Source organism: Sceloporus undulatus, chromosome 5 (assembly GCF_019175285.1).
Source record: "Sceloporus undulatus isolate JIND9_A2432 ecotype Alabama chromosome 5, SceUnd_v1.1, whole genome shotgun sequence".
In the NCBI taxonomy this organism is placed as follows: Eukaryota; Metazoa; Chordata; class Lepidosauria; order Squamata; family Phrynosomatidae; genus Sceloporus; species Sceloporus undulatus.
In genome coordinates this window covers 72,446,062-72,466,191 of record NC_056526.1, presented here as the reverse complement: position 1 = coordinate 72,466,191, position 20,130 = coordinate 72,446,062, and the positions used below count along the sequence as shown (strand labels likewise).

General features: G+C 38.7%; 1 protein-coding gene across 14 annotated transcripts in view; it reads left to right on the top strand.

Moving 5' to 3' along the window:
- CADPS2 (calcium dependent secretion activator 2) overlaps positions 1-20,130 on the top strand; it is a 372,843-nt gene that overhangs the window by 119,433 nt on the left and 233,280 nt on the right. For all 14 annotated transcript variants that reach the window (XM_042467898.1, XM_042467896.1, XM_042467889.1 and 11 more), the window contains exon 3: positions 8,278-8,610. In XM_042467898.1, the coding sequence (XP_042323832.1) occupies positions 8,278-8,610 (333 nt within the window). The remainder of the gene's footprint in view (positions 1-8,277; positions 8,611-20,130) is intronic.

Sequence of the window (20,130 nt, the reverse complement as noted above, 5' to 3'; positions counted from 1 at the left end):
ATGGAAGACCATGTGGTTCCCAGCCTTGCTGAAGTGTTTTAGCTATTTGCTTAACAAATCTCCCCCCCCCCTTCCCATCTTGCAGTGTGCTTTTGGTAGACCATAATGTGTGACTTGTGGGCCTTCTAAAGGTTCTGGTATGTTTTAATAGAACTGGAATGTAAAGGCCACTTACCAATACCTTTTTACTTTTATGTATTCTATTTTACATCAGTATCAAAACTTTAAATCTTAATTATAATTTTCTAGTATCTGTATTTTCCTCTTTTTTAAGAGAGAAAAAACTACAGAGAATTATGTAGCCCCACAAAATAGAGGTGAGCTACTGTTGCCCACCAGATGCTTTGAGGTCACAACTTCTTATAACTAGTCACCATTTACTGTGGCTGCTAGGGCTGATGGCAGCCACAGCTAACAAAATGAACTTCAACAGGGAGAAATGTAAGATACTGCACTTAGGGCAAAAAAAAATGAAATGCACAGATATAGGATGGATGACACCTGGCTTAAGGAGACAACATGTGAAAGGGATCTAGAAGTCCAAGTAGACCACAAGTTGAACATGAGTCAACAGTGCAATGTGGCAGCTAACAAGGCCAATGCGATTTTAGGCTGCATCAATAGAAGTATAGTGTCTAGATCAAAGGAAGTAATAGTGCCACTATATTCTGCTTTGGTCAGGCCCCACCTGGAATATTGTGTCCAGTTCTGGGCACCACAATTCAAAAAGGACATTGAGAAACTGGTGCGTGTCCAAAGGAGGGTGACTAAAATGGTGAAGGGTCTGGAAACCTTGCCCTATGAGGAACACCTTAGGGAGCTGAGGATGTTTAGCCTGGAGAAAAGAAGGTTAAGAGGTGATATGATAGCTCTGTTTAAATATTTGAAGGGATGTCATATTGAGGCGGGAGCAAGCTTGTTTTCTGCTGCTCCAGAGACTAGAACCCAGAGCAATGGATGCAAGCTGCAGGAAAAGAGATTCCACCTCAACATTAGGAGGAACTTCCTGACAGTAAGGGCTGTTCGACAGTGGAACACACTTCCTCGGAGTGTAGTGGAGTATCCCTTTTTGGAGGTCTTCAAACACAGGCTGGATGGCCATCTGTCGGGGATGCTTTGATTTGGATTTCCTGCATGGCAGGGGGTTGGACTGGATGGCCCTTGCGGTCTCTTCCAACTCTATGATTCTATGACCTGTTACAGACTGCCAGAATAAAGCTGCTTTGGGTCTCTTTGGAGGTATGCTATTTAAATGATGCATGGGTCCTAAGAGTCTGGAGGTCGCACCAAAGCCACACTTCATTCCTAAGCACTGGAGTGCAGCTTTGGTGCAGCTTCCGGATTCTTAGGGTGCATGCATCATTTAAACAGCATACCTCCAAAGAGGCCTGAAGCAGCTTTATTTTGGCAGTCTGTAACACGCCTATGATTCTAACAATATGTGTCCATTGCTTATCTAGATTCTTAAAAAAATATTCCGAAAGTTCTGATAATTCCCTTAACAACTACTACAGATGTCAGAATCTGGCATATTTTGTCACAAGATGGATGTTGCATGTTTAACTGAGTATTATAGTGTTTGAGGTATGCAGAAGAATTATATGAATGTTAGATTATATTGGGATATGATGAGAAGGATAGGAAGCATTGTACTAGTGGAAATAATTAGTGGTGTTTCTAAAGGATGCTTAATGCCTGTGCAGAAATGTGCAGGTGTGTGGAGGAGGAATATTCTCAGAGTCTGCTGGTTGGAAACAGAAAGTAGAGATGAGATCAGGAGAGTATCAGGGCTGGGCGAATGAGGCTGAAATGGAAGAAAGGGATGGTGTGTGTGTATTAACATAAAAATGTGAAATTTATTCTGATTCAATAAAACTATGTAATAAGTACCACTATGCCCAATGGAATCAATTCTCTGGTAAGTCTGCAAAGGTTTCCTCGCTTAACAGAATCTTATTCTCTTTTATAATGCATTGACATGAAGGTAGCACCATAGATAAAATGGGCAAAGCCTCATTAATTGGCTCAGTATGTACCTTGTCATACAGTATATACCATCTCATCACTCCTGTTGTTCCCAGCTGTAACCTCCAATATTCAGCAGAAGCTATTTTTTAAAAAATAAAAAATAAAATAAGGGATGTAAAAGGGCAACATTACATAAAAACAGAGATGGACTTAGAACACAGAGATGCCTTCTTTGAACCAGTTCACTCATCGAAAGGGAATCATATTACAAAGGAAGACCCACTTCTTCTCGAATGTTGTTAAGATAAGATATAAGTGGGGACCATTGTTCTTCAAAAGGCAGAGGAAGATTTCATCCCCACAACCTTCTAGATTGATCAGTGAGCTTTTCCATAAACCAAAAATTCCAAAATCGAGACCACCAATCAGTCATATTGTCCTTTCTAATTTTCCAAGCCCTGGCAATTTCAATCCTGGCCAATGCCAACAAAAATGCAATAATATCTTTATTGTGTAATGTCTTGTTTTCATTAATAAACAGTGAAAGCAATAAAAGTTCTGGAGAAGAGACAATATTTTGATCAGTGCTTTCTAAAACTAAGTTAACTACTGAATGCCAAAATGCAAATACACTTGGACAATCACACCACATGTGCAGGAAGGTACCTCTGTTACTACATCCTCTCCAACAGCATGGTGTGGGGTTCCTAGTAATGCATGCAAGTTGTAGTGGTGTGAGGTACCATCTATGTAGAACTTTTAAGAGTGGTTTCTTTCAGGGCTATAGAATTAGATTTGGCTTGGTATATTTTAATTAGTCAAAAAATTAAGATGAAGCCTGCCAAATTTGGGATAGGATATTGTTAATGTTATGCCCATGTTTGTGGATGATGGCACTTCTGTCTACAGATGTCTTCCTGCTAACAGTTGTGGTTTTTCTGGAATAAAGTTTTACTGTTTGCAATACAAAATATTTGTTTACTGAACTCCTGGGAGAAGGGGGCAGTTCTGGACAACAAATATCATCACATTTCAGTTTGAGGGACAAATTCAGTTTGGGAAAAATCTGAGAGATTCCTAATTCCACACCCTTCTTCTGCCATGTGACAGTTCCATTCAGTTGACAGCCCCATTGTGGATGAGAGTGATGTTGCTGAATTACATAAGCAACTGGGTTTGTTTTCATAATTTTCCAGAAGTCAAACACTAGTCTGAAAATGAATAAAGAACTTATTTGGTCAGTCATACCCAGGACTCCCTTACCAAATTTGAGCTCACCTAGCAAATGGGATTATGTAGGGCTCCAGATTATTTTGGAAAATGAATAAATAAGCCAACCTGGTTTGGTGATATGATAAATGCACCAAGATAAGACAAAGGAAACAAGATTCAAAGAATGATGCCAATGAAAAGGTGAACAAATACTGTATCACTGAAATTGTCAGGTTCTTTGAAACTGCTGAAAAGAGACATGAAAAATCCCGAATACACTGAATAATACTAATTACTGTAGTATCTGAATTTTAGTGTCAGTATTTTTACTCAAAATCCAGCTTGTTATAGATGGCAAACCTTTAGTGACATTTTTATTAGATATTAAATGTGTTTAAAAGTATAGTAGTATGAATTTACTATTGTTATCTGTTGAAATAAGTGATTTTGAAATAATGCATAGACATTAGTATGTGCATTGAGTAGTCCAAGAGATTTCATCAAAGCTATGACCTCTGCAGTCTTTAGGAAGTATTCTTTGATCTGGTAAAAGGCGAGAGTAAGGATGAAAATCCTGCAGGATGAACAAGAAAGAGGAGGACTGGAAATGCTCAGTTTAAAACTTTATTATTTCAGCTGTTGTTTGATATGGATCAAAGAATGGGTAACATTGGATAATGAAAGGTTGCTAGCTTTGGAAGGAGAAAGCCTGAGATATGGGTGACATGCATATTTGTTTTATGGAAAAGAGAAAGTGCATAAAGACAGCCAAAATCATTTTGTGACGAAAGCTTTCCTGAAGGTTTGGGGGGGGGAATACAAATTACGTTCAAAAATCCCTTTGTGGTGTTCCCCCATGAGGCATTCTTTAGTAGGGAAAACATATCACAACAAAAGTGGATCAGATATAGAGATGCATTCTTTTCAAATACAACAGGGATTAAAACTTACATATTTATTTCAGCAAATATAGTAAGTGAAGTGAAGATCTTTGACTGTTGCTGTGAGTGCAGGTGCAGAACACACATTGTGACTACACATGGTTCTCATTGGAGACCCTTCCCCTTCTCTCTGTAATTCAGTGGAGGATACATTACTGCCTTGACTTATATGAGGAAAGCACAAGGGTCTTTACTCACACATACTCAGAAGCAAACTACCATTCACTTGCCAGATATTCTTGTTGCTCCTGTCCAGGTTGTGGTGCAAAAAGAAAAAAGAAATGAAAAAAGGCCTCCAACAGAAATGATTTGTTTTCAGACAATGCCACTGTCTTCATATTAGGCAATAGAACATTTGCATCCTATCTGGTTATTTTTCATTATTTACACTTGTATACTTGCAGATTCTCTGTGGTTTTCTTCATTACTCTACATTTCTGAGCCTTCACTAGTGATGTTACTGGTGGCTGAGTTTGAGAAACCAGTGTTTAGACCAATTCCCAAAACTGCCAAAGTCTTCATTCTGTTGACTTCTCAGGGTTTGTGCTCTGGCGGCAGCCACATCCAAAGTGAGAGTGTTACAGAATAATCTCTTGTCTGAGTACCCAGATTGTTGGGGGCAAATTAGCTTACAGTTGTAAACCGCTTAGACACTGCTTAGGCGGTATGAAGCAGTATATAAATGAAGTTTGTTTGGTTTGTATGTGGTGCCCTTTATGTGGGTTAGGCAATATGTAATGATCATTAAGACCCGAAACACTGTGTGATGAGAGATGGTTTTCTTTGCAAGCAGACAAATAGGAAGACCACACCAAAGAGTTTCAAAGCAAGCCGTCACATGTCTGCCACAGGATTACTAACTGTCCACACAGTTTTTGTCAAAACAGAATAGCTCTGTATTGAAGAAGCCATTAGTATTGAGTTTGCTTTACAGTTAGAGGCTTGAATGCTGTACATAAAAGAAGATACATATTTCATTATTTGGAGAAAAAACGTTTTGATGTCTTGTGCTTACAAAAAACTAAGATAAAGAAAAATGATGCAAAATATTTAAGAAATTGGAAATTGGGACAAATGATCAGTTCAAATAATGACAAAAGGAAATGCAGTGTTACCTTATACATTCAAAATAAATTTTTGGCTAAAGAATATTTTAAAGATCAGGAAGGACATTCGATTGGCATTAAAGTAAAATTAAAAGACCAGGATGTTTTGATTGTTGGTGTTTACACCCCATCAGTAACAAATCTGCTTTCTGCAAAAATCTAGAAAAAGAACTAACGAAACAAAATATTGCTAATATCTTAATGGCAGGAGACTGCAATGGGGGTAATAAAACCAATTCGAGATAGGAAATCTACCAGGAAAATTTAAAAAATCAAAGAAAGCTTCCTAATTCCTTCTTTAATTTATGTGATCAATTGGATTTGGATGATGTTTGGACTAAGTTATATGAGGAAATGCCAGGATATACTTTTTTTCTCAGAACAGTATAACTCTGCATCGCAAATAGATATGTTTTTAACAACAAGCACACTGCTGGAAAAAGTTGACAATATGTCTACATTGCCGAGGACAGAATCTGACCACAAACCAATATTCTGTACCTCGAATTTAAGATGAACAAAACGCAATACAATTGGAGACTAAATGAAAGTCTTCTGGAGGATGAGGAATTCGTGAAAGATTTGAACCTTTAACTCAAAAGGTTATTTCAAGAAAACAATAAAGCAAAAACAAAAAGTAGGTGATATGGGACACTAGTAAAGATTTCGTTCATGGGCTAATAATACAATGGGGCACTCAGGAAAAAAAAGCAAGATATGAAATGCAGGAAAAGATTCAAGAAGAAATACAGATAAAAGAAAAGGAACTAACACTAGCCCCGGCTTCAAATAAGTTAAAGATTCAGTTGAAATCTCTTCAAAAACAATTAAAAACAGAACTAAGTAGAGATATTGGAAAGAACCTTAAAATAACTAAGCAAAGGAATTTTGAATATGCCAATAAGAATGGGAAATGGCTGGCACAAAGGTTAAAACAAAACAGAAAAAGGAATTTAATTGAAAAAATACAAGTCAACAATGAAACCATAACAGCACAAGAAGTAATTAAGGAAAAATTTGGGATACACTGTAAAAATCTATATAACCAGGTAAATGTAAGACGGTTAACTGTCACATAATTCATGTTATGTTATGTTGACATCTATAACTGTTCTTTTTTTATTGCAAAAAGAAAATATACTTCACCTGTTTTGTTTTTGTATGGCAAGATCATGTTCACTAAAATATAAATTAATTTTGAAAGGAAAAAAAAACAGAATAGCTCAAGTGCTTCCAGAAGTCCTGTATGATAACCATCAGAACAGTTTCTTCTCTTGTATTAAGGCACTCAGCTGTCATGACTGGTAGTATAGATGAAACAGTGAAGAATAGTTACTGGTGACACTTAAACTTACAAATTTGTGGTATATTCACTATAGAATATCCTCACTAATTCATTTTCTCCCCTTGGTAACCCTGTTAGGAGGTTTTTTCCTAATCAACAATTTCTTCTTGGGAAAGCCGTTTGGAAGAGTTGGAGCAAGATTGTTAAAGATTTTTTTTTATGCCACTGTTTGTAAATATATGTAGAAAACACCATAGTAATGGTATGACATTTTGAGGGAGGGTTAATGTCTGAGCCAAGTCTAGGATTGAATTATAGCAGGTCTTTGGTATTCCTTTGGGTCTGAGTCATAATTTTGGGTCACTTGCACACTTCAAACATACAGCAAACCATTGTGTTCAGCAACCAAAGCAAAGTGAGAAAGTATGACTCATGCTTGTAAACATAGTGGTAAACATGTGGTGGAACCAAGAATCAGCAATGATTAGTTGACATTCCTGCCTGAAAAATATGTGAGGTAACATGAATGATGTCTCATTAACATATGAACTATGGTAGCAGTGTTTCTGCACATGACTCATTATGTTGTGCTCCAATATAATGCCCATTGTGCTTGTTGATGAGTAGTAGTGCATTGCTCTATGGGCTTCATAGAAGAAATTCATGCATTTGATAGAGAACTAGTTAGGCCCGTAGAACTCTTCTACCTATATTCCTCACTACAGCCTGGAGACAACCCCCCCATAATAACAGCAGTTATGATGGCAAAAATCTACCAAAGCTTTACCATGTGTAATAGTTCAAATTGTTGTCCTAGACCTAAAGCAAGGTAATAAAATCATTTTTGGATGGGGAGAATAACGGAAGTAATATTCCACAACTCTGGAATATGTAAGAAGTTTAGCTCCATAGTATGATAATGGTAACTTTAGAGACATTAAATTTCTGCAAATCTTAAAGCCATGGGGAATAACGGAACAACTTGATTCTTGCGTGGTATAGCTAACTTTTTAGTTAGTTTTATTGTTATTGAAATATGGGCTCTCTACCTGGTGGAAGAAAAATAACACAGGGATCAAGTACTAGTTTATACTGTGCTTTATTCTATTTCCTTATGTTCTGTTCCAGATGTTGAGGTGGCAGTGAGGTGGTTGGGACAAGAGTATGTTTTGTACCACTGGTCAGTTCTCTGCTGCATTCAGATTATTATTGTTATTATTTTAAAAATGCACTCATTCCTCCACATTTTCTGGGGTATGGGGCATAGCACCCCCGTGAGTGTGAAAAAACTACAAATAAGAAAAACCTGAGAGAACACCTCTCTAGGAATCTCTAGGTCCTCCAGTGCAACTGTGTGGTCAACATCTGCCAGATAATTGACCATAGAATTCACGGGAAGAACTACAAATGCCTAGTGGAGTCTTCACTCTTGGAATCTCTAGATCCTTCAGTACGATTTTTGGTTAAAGTTAACCATATAGTTGCGCTGGAGGATGTAGATATTCCTAGAGAGAACATATTAATAAAATCCATGAATAATCAAATTTGCAAAAGCCAAAGCTGCAAATGTGGAGGGATGAGTGTACTGAAAAATAACTATTTCAGTTGAGATGTAGGAATGAAAAAAAGTTTCTTTTTAAAAAATACAACTATAACAGTAACTGCTTGGGGTGGATGGGTTTCTAAATATAACTGTAGCTAACGCTGTTAACAAAGTATCCTCCCAAGTTTTCCTCCTAATTAACTGCAAATTCTTTTTTTAAAGGTTTTTCTCAAGAGTGATCGAGTTGCCAGAATGGTCCAGAGTGGAGGATGCTCAGCAAATGACTTCAGAGATGTTTTTAAGAAGAATATAGAAAAGAGGGTCCGGAGTCTGCCTGAAATAGATGGATTGAGCAAAGAGACTGTTTTGAGTTCTTGGATAGCCAAGTATGATGCCATTTACAGGGGAGAAGAGGACTTATATAAACAGCCCAATAGAATGCCTTTAAGTGCTGTATCAGAACTGATTCTCAGCAAAGAACAACTTTATGAAATGTTTCAGCAAATTCTAGGAATAAAGAAATTGGAGCATCAGTTGATCTACAATGCCTGTCAAGTAAGTTCATCTCCAATCATGTGTGGGTTATTTTGTTTCTGTTCCTTCCTAGATTAATGGTGCCTAGATTGTCCAGTTGACCTCAGTTTTAACTATTTTTATATTAGTAGGGAGGTCTTGGTTTCTCGTATACATTACATCTCAGTTAATGAAGCAAATGTGTTCCTGGGCATTACTCTTTTAACAGAAAATTTGGTACCAGAGGTAGAAATAACATGGAGAAAATAGGGATAAGTTTCTACATCACAGAACTGAAGAGCAGTTCAACCTGTATTATCAGACTTTTTATTCATAAAAACAATATGCACATGTTGAAATGAACCAACTACATGGTTAAAGGGTTGTGAAAGTAAACAAAAATATTTTGAACCTTCTGGAGACTACTGTGGAATTCTTCTTCCAAAATATAAATGAATAGGACTTCTCCATTTTGTCTATCTGAGAAACAAGGCTCTAGCCCACAAACATTTATGTCATAATGTACAGTCGCCTTTCCTAGTGCGTGGATCTGGGATCCGCACCCTTGAATATACGCGGAGAGGCGACCTCTGCTATTTGCAATTGTTGTGTGTGCCTGGAGTGCAATGCCCTTGCCACACACGGGGGTTCACTCCATTCAAGCCTATGGGGCTTGAATAAGCGTGAGCCTCCATTTTCACGGGGGTAGTGGGTCTGGAATAGATCCCCTAGTTATTAGTCTTTATGGTGCTGCAAAGTGCATTTCAATAGTATAGTATTCTGGAAGTAGTGTATGTATGTGTATGAATGAGTTGGGGGAAGATCTAATCCAGTAACATTTCATCTACTATTAGAGTAGTAAGAAGACAAAGGCTGATGATGTATAGAAAATACTACATTTTCCATCTTGGTCTAGATAGTATTATCTTTGGAAGCAAGAGTCATTGGTTTGAGTCCCAGAAGAGTAAGTAGTAGAGCACTGATGAAGCAAGGGATTTCATTAACAGGAGACCAGGAGTGTAGGATGGTAATTGGTTCAGCTAACCTTCTTCACATATATGCCTGCTTTCAGTTCTTCCCAGGGTTCTTGTGCACATATATGAATGTTTGTCCCAGTCTATCTAGCTAGATATATGCCAAATGAGCTATGACCAAATATTGGCAAATTAAATGACAGTGTTACCTTCCCTTATTATAACATGCAGTGGAAATGTCATGCACTGAATCTTATCTTTAATTGATTGTCATATTGTTCCTTTCACCCCTGTTTGTGAAGGAATTGCTTTTCTGTTTTTGAATAATTGCTTTTCTATGGAAAGTGTGAAAATACCAGGAATTCTGTTAAGTGCATACAGTGTGAACAGGCAATTTGAAGAGTATTTTCTATTCTTTTAAAAATTTTGATGCTGTATATTTTCCATGTAAAAATGGTAGCAGTTTTCTTAAAATCATGTTGTAACTGATGGTAAACAAAAAACAGCCCACAAGGAAATATTTGTACTAGAATGAGTGCTGCTTTCCTTTCTGATATAATAGACAAGTTTCTGGGCATGCTTCTCTCCCCCCTCCTCCCTTTGGTCTCCCACAAGGTACTTGCATGTTGGCCTGTTCAGTTGTTTAGCCTCAGTCTCAATTCTGGGCTTTTGCATTTAGACCATTTTGTGTATGCTCTTTGACAGAATACCATTTGCCACCTTTGGATGTTTTTAATGGCATCTACATATTGCTATGGAAACATCTTATCATGAAATGTCTGCAATTGCCTAGGATGAGTTGTAGAATATGGCTTGTTATGAAAGGAATTAGACTGTCTGATTCAATTGCTGTTTGGCTTTATACATGCTGAAAAACTCTTTGTGAAGGTATAGAAGTTGTAGTTTATGAATCCATAAATCCTGCTAGAGCAAAGCATATGAGCAGTACAGAATAGTTTCCATTGAGCATTTCATAGATTGGACCAATGTTCAAATGCATTGTCTCTAATAAGGCTTGTAGCATGACCCTAAGTATGGGTTATTTAGAATAAACTCTCATTGCTTTGCATCCAAAGGTAAGACAATTCAAAGAAAGTAAGCTTCCTGTCCTCTCCTCTCAGCACTGCTGCTTGAGTCCTTCTAAAGCTTATGCAGAAGATTTGAGAGTGGTGTGTGTGGGTCTGTGTGTTTCTGAACAAGATGAGATGGAGTGGGGGTGGCAGTGGGGATGGACTAAAGCAGCCAGACATGAAAGAAGAAATATGAGTTTACCGAAGGTCAACAAGCAAGAGGTGGAGTTGTGGCCATAATGAAAACCCAATGATATATGTAAGATAAAGTACTGGATTGCTTGAACAGAGAATGGAAGTTAAGGAAAATGAAAGTGAAGGTCTCACGGCAGGAATAGCCTTTCAGTTGTGAATAATTGCTTCCCCACCTGGTACAAAGATGAAGCATAATTTTGATCCTTTTGTCTTCTAAAGGGAAAATATAAGACTTCTAATAATGTTAACTGTTTTCCCACTACCTGCTGCTTAGGATGTGTCTATAAGAGAGATTTCTATGATACATGATCTCTTACAAAACTGCAGATAGCTAATCAGAATAAGATCCAGTGTTATGATATCTTGTCAAAAGTGTGCAATGCTAGGGCATCGCTGTGCAGCTTGCTTAGCTTTGGATTCTTGAGAATGCATGGGCAGCTAGCAATTCACATCAGTAAGCTTTTTGCTGAGTGAGATTTCAGTGGAGATCTATTATTTATCACCTATTGCTAGCTGAGGTTATCTTCTATTGCTAGCATACGCTTTATCAATGGATCTCCTTCTAGAGTGCCAGAGAATCATTCTTTTTATTAAAAAAAATAACATTTTGAAGAAGATCCAGTAACATGTCACCCTAGATACAAAAGATAACTGGCACCGAGTTTGTTTTTAAAGCATTAGCTTCCCCTAAATGTTGTGAGTTTTAGAGCCCGCTCTGGCCAGACCCAGTAACACATGGTCCTGTGCCTATGGAGTTAAATCACCAGTGCTGTAGGCTGGGATGTTTTCTTAGGTGTGAGCAATTTCCAGCATGCAAGATACTGTGGGAGTGCAGGGCCCAATGTCCCTCACCCTTGGCTGATGGCTGATTTGCACAGCATCCATGTCTGGAAGTGCCACAGTTGCTTACCCATTCCTTAAATGATAATAAAGCCATCCTTCATACTCTGCTTATTCAGCCTTGCCAATGGCTGTTTTCATCACGAAAATTAATAAAAACTCTCTCTTCAGGCTGGGACTTTGCCTGAGAAGGTGTCATTGTTATTAGTTCTGGCTCCTGACTTTTTGACTGGTTTTTTGACTCCCAACTTCTGATTTTAAGCTCCCACTTGACAGCTACCTGTAATCCATTTCTGACACTGGGGGATGCCTATCTGTAATAATAATAATAATAATTTGTTTTATTTATATACCGCTATTCCAAAGATCATAGCGGTGAACAGCAAATAAGCTAATGAGCAAGTAAGCTAATTTGCCCCCAACAGTCTGGGTACTCATTTTAGCGACCTCGGAAGGATGCAAGCCTGAGTCGAGCTTGGGCCCTTTTGCTGGTCTTGAACTCGCAATCTTGTGGTTTCGAGTGAATGGCTGCAGTACAGGCATTTACCCACTGCGCCACCAGGGCTCCTTGTGTCTGTATATCCTAAGAGCGTTGTTGTGAAATAATTTTCATGTTGGCATGCACATAATTATGAATTCCTTTATTAAGCCAAGATATTTCATAAGTAGCACCTAAATATAAATTAACCAGTTTCAGATGAACATGGTTCCCATACAGAGGGACTCTGAAATTTGTTCCAGTTACTTCTCCTGCCTGTTATTTGTTCAAATTCAGTAATGAGTTTTATTAATTTTGGAAAAGACCTCTAAGCTTTAATAAGTACTAGCTCATCTTCAGCATGAAATGTTCATTTTAAGTTTAAACTTACAGTACATACTGAAGATGTATTAATAGTCTTAAAATGTGAAGGGTACAGTACTTTTTTCAGAATTAATAACAATCTTTACTGAATTAGGAAGAATAGTTGAACATATAAATAATTGTAACAAATTTCATAAAAACAAAGGGGCAAAACAGATGACCCCTTTGCGCTGGCTTGGGGTGGCATCAGAATTCAGTGTTTAGATGTTGCATGCTCTGACGCCGCCTCCAGGCTGGCACCACATCACCCACCTGATCACATGGCGGGCAGCTTTGCAGCGCTCGGGTGGTGCAGCATTCATACGCTGCAGGAGCACCACAAAGCCATGGCAGTGGCGGCAAAGTGGCTTTTTGCCACCTCAAAAAGGAGCAGCATTTTTCTGCTTCTTTTTGTGCCTGCAAAGAGCCGTGTTGGCGGCATGGCATGCAGTTGCTGAGGCCCCAACTTGGTGTTCAAAGGGGCCATCTGTTTTGGCCCAAAATATCTCAGCTTGGTCTCTTTTAGGTGGCTGCAGTTTGTCTAGTAGTATAGAAATGGAAAGATGTTTTGCCAGATTTGAGAGTCTTGACAGAAGGAGCAGTTTTTTATCTCAGACTTGTGAGGATATGTCCACCATGCCACAAACATTCATGCATTTGGGAGGCTTACAAGGCATTACCTAGAAATAAGGTATACACAAAACAACATCCCCCCTCTTTTTTACACTGTGAATAGCTATTGTAAAACATACAGAAACAAGTTTTAGTCAATGGAGAAAAAACATGTTTGTTGTTAACAAGTCAGCTTTGAGTTATGGCAATCCTGTGAATCAGAGATGTTGAAGACACCCTGTCATCTGTACACCTGCTCAGGTTCTGCAAACATAGGGCCATGACTTCCTTCAGTGAATGTAGCCACCTGTAACATGGTCTTCCTTTTCCCTACTTCCTCACAGTTTAGTCATTTTGGCTTCTAAGGAGGCTTCAGCCTTGATTTGCTCTAGAACCCACTTATTTGTCTTTTTTGGCAGTCCACAGTATCCATAAAATTCTCCATTACCATGACATTTCAAATGAGCTGATTCTCTTCCTGTCAGCTTTCTTCACTGTCTGTCTGGCTTTCATACCCATACATAGAAATGAGAAAAACTAAGTGCCACAACCAAATTCAAAATAAGGATGAGAAGAAAATGCAGCTGGGATTTGGAGAAAGTCAACTAAATCAAGACTGAGAGTTTTCCTCATCCCAAGTGTATATCAGGGGTTCAACAGAAAGAATGGCAAATGCCACAATCAGAGGAAAACAGACTAGAAACTATAGGGCCACACCCTGAAGTAAGATTCTTCTTTGTGATCTCTGTGACTTGCACATATGGGCTGTTTTGCACCTGATATAAAAGTGTCAGAACCTTCCAGAGTTGGCAAGAGCATCTTTTGACGGGAACCCTGTTTCACTTCACCATGTATATTTATCCTGGTTCTCAATGATTCTCTTGGTTTCTTTTCATGCACCAAAGCTGCAATATGTTGTTAGGAACACACAGTGTTTTTTCAGTTAACTTTGTTTTTTAAGGTTTCCTTCTCTAGTTTCCTACAAATCATTCTTCTTCTTTTTCATCCTTTTTCTTTACCTTCATTTATTGTCCTCACTTTTCATCATCATCCATCATCCATCACTGTCATCACCACACCAGAGACTGCAGTTCCTGACAGCTTATGGCCTATAAGCCATAATAGAAAAAGTGTCTCTGAAGGGTGCTCCTGCTGCCTTATCTGCCTGAAGGAAACCCATATTGTGTGTTGATGCAGCCATTGCCAAACATTCAGTTGGCAAATGCTTTGAAACAGGCCTGTGTGCTTCAAGCCTCATATGCTTCAAAATTAATTTAAAACCTTTACCCTTTCAAGGAAACACTGACTTTCTCAGTAAGTTAATTTAGGAATCTGTTCCAGACAGCACCTTTCTATGGCACTCCTTTGTCCAGACATACAGATTCATGAACTGACTATGAGCTCAGTTTGTTTAACTCAGATGGTTCCAGCAACCTTGGTTTCCAGTCCATGAGAGCAAGAGGCTGATATTTTGTTATATTTAGCCATGCAGCAAGCAGAACAGAAGAGAAACACATTTTAAAGTAAATAGATTTAAGTGGGTTTTTAAAAGAGAATGTGCTGCTATATTTGCTGCAATGGAACATGATAATCACACCATACTGTCTTTTGCCCTTGATGGCTTACCTGTGGTTCTTTTAGTACTCACATGAAGTCTGAGCAAGGACATAGTACCAGCTCTCTGACTTTTGACCATTCAACTGACAATGAAGGAGAGTTTCTATAAGACATGTAGTGAATCCTTTGAGAATCCTGTAAGAAATGAATCCTTACAGTGGGCAGAAGCAGTACCTCCACCTTCCACTGTTCTGATTAAAGCATTTTCTCTTCTCAAAGCATACACAGAGAAGACACTCCAAACAGGCACTGCACGTGTGGTTTTTAAACATACTTCCTTGCTCAGTTTTAATTTTTATTTTCAAGATTTCAAGTCAATACAAATATGAAGAAAATGTGGGGTTTGTTTGAATGATAAGACTGTCTCATTAGGATACTAGTTTTTAAATAATTATTCCACTCAACATTCAGCTCAGTGGGTTCTTTTATTTACTGTGGAAATATGACTTTCATGAAGAATATGTACATGGCATTGGTATTCATTGTGGTTACCATACTACTTCTATTTTCAAATGGCATTCATCTTCATTTAGTATATTCCCATATCCTTTATTATAAATAGACAAAAAGAAGAAAGAAACAAAAAGGAAGCTGAATGCAAAGTCTTTATCAAGCCAATTACCATCATCTTGTTCTAACAAATGTCCCTGTGGAAGCACTGTTAAAGTCATTGTATGGAAGCATTGAAACTTCATTTGTTGTAAGTGCCTCTGCTGAGAGCAGTAGTCCTGAATGACCTTAGACATGTTTGCTGTGCTTTCAAAAGTCTGCTTGGCAAGGAGTTTTGTGAAGTGCCAGAGACAAATGGCTTGCTATTCAGCTGCCCATGGTAACAATTTGCAATGCCCCAACACCATGGCTAAATGTATATCCAGCTAAAACAGCTTTGCACTAGTTGCAAGGTGTCATGAATAGGTTCTCCTCCTTTTGAGTGAATACACAGATTCAAGATCATGTAATGCAGGTGAGTTACCTGTTGACAATTCATGAACCCAGAAGTGTATAAGATGGGATTGCTGCTGTGTGTGATAGAAGGGAGGTATCAACATGTTGGATGGAGGCTGCATTGCAGTTGCAGAAGCAAGTGGGTATTCAAGTCAGCACACAGCTGATGTTGGGTACCCGGGTACAATTAACTGCACAGAAGCTTTGAACCTGCAAACTGTTGATCTGAGATGTTGGAGAAATTACACAGCTCCTAGAATCCCCCAGCCACCATGGCCACTGAGAAACTCTTCCAACCTCTTAATCCAGAAGTTCTCTGCCTTTATTACCACCTGACATTGCCCACCATCATAGGGGCAGGTCCTTCTTCCATATTTCACCATTAAGTTGCAGCAACTTCCTACAAGCTGAGGAGGTCCTTAACTATGGCATTATTCAAGAGAAACCAGATGCTTTCAATAAGTACATCAAAATATACAGGTTATCTCTTATCTGAAATTCCAAGTTCTGAAGTACAGCGTGTCTGCGTCATACGCGGGCGCACTTTATGCAGACTTGAGCTTACGCGCTCAAGCCACAGGGTGGAAGGGGCGGTGCATCCCATTCAATTGAATGGGTGTGCGCGCTGCCGCTGCGCCACCACGCACGAGCCCCATTGTTTCCAATGGGGCTTGAGCATAGGCAGAATTCGCCTTACACGGAGGGGTCCGGAACGGATCCCCCATGTAAGGAGAGGGCGGACTGTACTCCAAAATTCAAAATGTTTTGAGCTACAACACAAGTGGTGTAATATGTACCTGTAGCATATTTTCAAGGCTGGAGAAAGACATGGTTGGAGAGAGATGCAAGGATCTATACAATGGCAGGAATCTACACCTCCCATCATTTCACACCCTTAGTCTCTCTCCAGCCTCATTTTGTCTCATTATGTATATGAAAATACAGGCATTCAAAAATCTGTAAAAAAAAATCCAAAATACAGAATACACTACTTCTGTTCCCAAGCCTTTCGAATAAGGGATCCTCAGCCTGTAGTAAGGAACTACATTCTCACCATGTTTTTCATCCACTGGAATGCTCATAAGCGCCACTGATAACAGCCGTGTTTTCAGTATTACTGAGAGGGCGTACCTTGGATACAAACATCTGTGTATAAGAACTGGAGATGTTTATCTATTGTAGAAAACTTTGTGTGTTTCCAGAAATAAAGTGAGCTTTTCTTCAAAGTGATCTGAACAAATTAGAGTCCATGTGAATTTGAGTGTTGGAAAGGCATGCTGTTTGCCCGCAGAAACCACTGCCTCTTTTGGATTGAGTTTCCCTGAAAACAGCCAGGCTGAAGGAAATGAATGAATGACAGGTTTACCTTATAATCAAAGGACTGAACATATTTTGCAGGAACTTTCTAGTTAATGTGTTTCAGGAAAGGGGCTGTAAAGCTAATAAAACTATTGCTTCACGGCTCTCTATCGTTGGGATACTTCTCTCATACATACCTAGTAAAAGTGTCCTGCTGATTCAAGCAAATAAACTAAACTAACCAACCATCCTGTTATCCATAGTGGCTACATATGCTTGTGGTTATCCCAAGAGGAGGGAGTGCTTCTTGAAAGACCACAATTTATGGGTGGCTGTGGCATGGGAGTGAAAATATTGCTTCTTTTAACGGGCAGAGAGTATTCATTCTAATTTGACAGCTTTAGGCCTGTGGCTTGGGATCCTTTTGAAGATTTAAAAAATATATTTTTACCATGCTGAATAAATTTGCATCATTTGCATAGTGGGCCATCTTACTTCTTAGGTCCTCCTTTAGATCATTTATTAATTACATGTATATAATCCCATGTAACTGGTAATTATTCCATGTTTGGGAAGGGCTCAGTTTTAGTAAAACATTCAGTTTTAGTAAAACAGGAGGACCTCCATATATACAATTGTATGTGCATCCCACTCTTCCAACTGTTTGGGAAGGGTTCCCAAACAATTGGAGGAGTGTTATGTACATACAACTGTATATATGGAGGTCCTCCTGTTTTACTAAAACTGAATGGATCACCACTAGAGGCAAGGCCCTAAAACAATCAGTGTGCAAAATCTGTGGCCATTAGTCACATTCCCACTACTCCTTCATGCATTCATTGAACATTGTTTAGGGGGATGGATTAGAGTTTTGATACACAAATGAATTCTGGTCTTGGAGAGTTCAGAGTCACCTCCATACCACAATAGGGTGGCAGAGTAGGACTTTGAATCCCTACTGATATTGTAATCAATAGTGTCTCCTTTTCACATTTTAGTTTCCTCTGACATCACCTGTTGTGATCCCCTGTCATTCATCCATTCTATCAGTTCATGTATTTGTTAAAGTGAGATGTAGTCCAAGAAAGCTTGTGTCATAAGATGCCATAAGACTATGGTAGTTGACAGAAACATTTAGCATAGTTCTCTCACGGGTGTGTTAGATTAATATACTCAGGAAGGTTTGCAATGATACAGGGCTCATTAACATTGGCCAGAATTCTCTGGGCTGCTCCTGGCGTATTCTGCCCCTGGATTTTCCCCATTACCTCCACACTCTGGAGTGACTATGGGCAGCTGTCTACACATTCATCCTGCTGTGCTGCTTGCCATCACCACAGACACAAATTGCCCCTTTTGAATTCAGAAAGAAGGTGCCCAGCATTGATCACATGGCTTGTTGTGACCTCAGAGGAAGCAACTCATGCCAGTGGTGGGTGGCACAAATATAGTAAACAGCTGCCTGGCATCACTCCTGGAAAATCTGGAGCAAAAGACGAGTTTTTCAAAACTGTATTAGACAGAGGTAGAGTGCATTCAGTGAGGAACTGGCCTAACATTGTGAAGACATTCAGCAAATTGGGAATTTGGCCCTGCATCATATAAACAGGTTGTAGTGAGGGCAGGGGGAGGGGGGCCACCACCTCAACACTGGGCAGAATAGTTCCAATATGCAGCTAGTTATCTACAGTATATATATCAAAACTTACAACAGTGTATTTCTCCTGTCTGTGTTTATCTGCGTGTTTGAAAATGGCAAACAGTTTTGGCTATTGAGAGACCCAGGAGTGTCAGCAGCTTCTTTTTTAAAAGATGTTGTGGCTGTTTGTTTTCATCATCACTGTTCATTCCTTGCTACATATAATTAGTGAATATTAAATTATACAGATAATAAAGCACATCTTTCCAATGTGCTTAGTTTGTATTTTGTGACTGTGTCCATTGTAAAAAATTTTATCCTGTGATAGATTTTTTTTTTAAAAAAATGGTCAAAGGGTTTCTTCAAACTTAAGTATGACATCGGAGAAACTAATTTGCTGGTGTCATGAGATGATCATTCACGTTCATTTTAAGCAGAGATTATCCACCCTGTTTTCCATTATTTTGGATTTTAGGAGATTAGGAGGTTTAGGAGATTTAGGCTGCATTAGGTTCATTGCTATGGTTGCTTTAATTAAATTTCCAAAGCCACATACTCTGGTGGTGGCATGATCCAAACAGAGTGGGAGAATTGAATGCTTGTGGCATGTTTTCTTTAGAAGGCTTATTCTCTTATTTACACACTCCAGGTGAGCATTCTAAGATAAGATATTGCTGGAAAAAGTAGTAAAGTTCCACAATGGTGGTCTCAACAATTAATATAGGGCCAAATCTCTTGTTGCAGTCTTAGCTTTCAGTTCCTCTGACTTGGACAAAATGCTAAACAGCAGTGTGGTATTGCCAACAACGAACCTAGATTCGAATGTGGTCTGGTGATCACAAGGCATTCAGATGGTTTTGTTGCCATTTTTTATGGAAGCCATACCCAAACAAACTGGGTTTATTCTTAATTATAGTTAGCAGCAACAAGCTGTCATCAGTGGAATTTCAATATGTTTTTATTAATCACAGTTATTGTCATGTCTTCTATTACAATTAATACAAGACACACTCATAATTTGCTGAGATTCCATGGACCCCAGCATAGCATTGTGAACAAGATGTGACAAACACAGCAGCCTCAGCCCATTCAATGCTATACGGGTGCAGATAAAGCAGCTTTGCTTTAAAGAGACGTTACACCAAACCTCCCTTTCATAAAAAAAAAAAAAAGAGGTCAGTATGCATATCATAGAACACAATATAATAGTATTTTCTCATGCATATCAATTTCAACAAATATTTTTAAAATATTACAAAAAATTACAACTGTTATCATGGGGCCAGAGGTCACCAGTATTTGGCTCACCCTTGAGGATAGTCTACCATGATCCTTCCTCAAGGAGTGTATTTTACTGGCAAAAACACAGGTCTGTCTTGAGGTGTTAGATATACTGGATGCCTATCTACTGCTGGAGGTACATGTCTCTCCTAAGACTGATAATGATTTGCATTGGCCTCTCTTATATCACTCAAGGCAGAACCAGGAAGTTCAGCAGACAGCATTTTATTCATCTTGCCTCAAACCTAT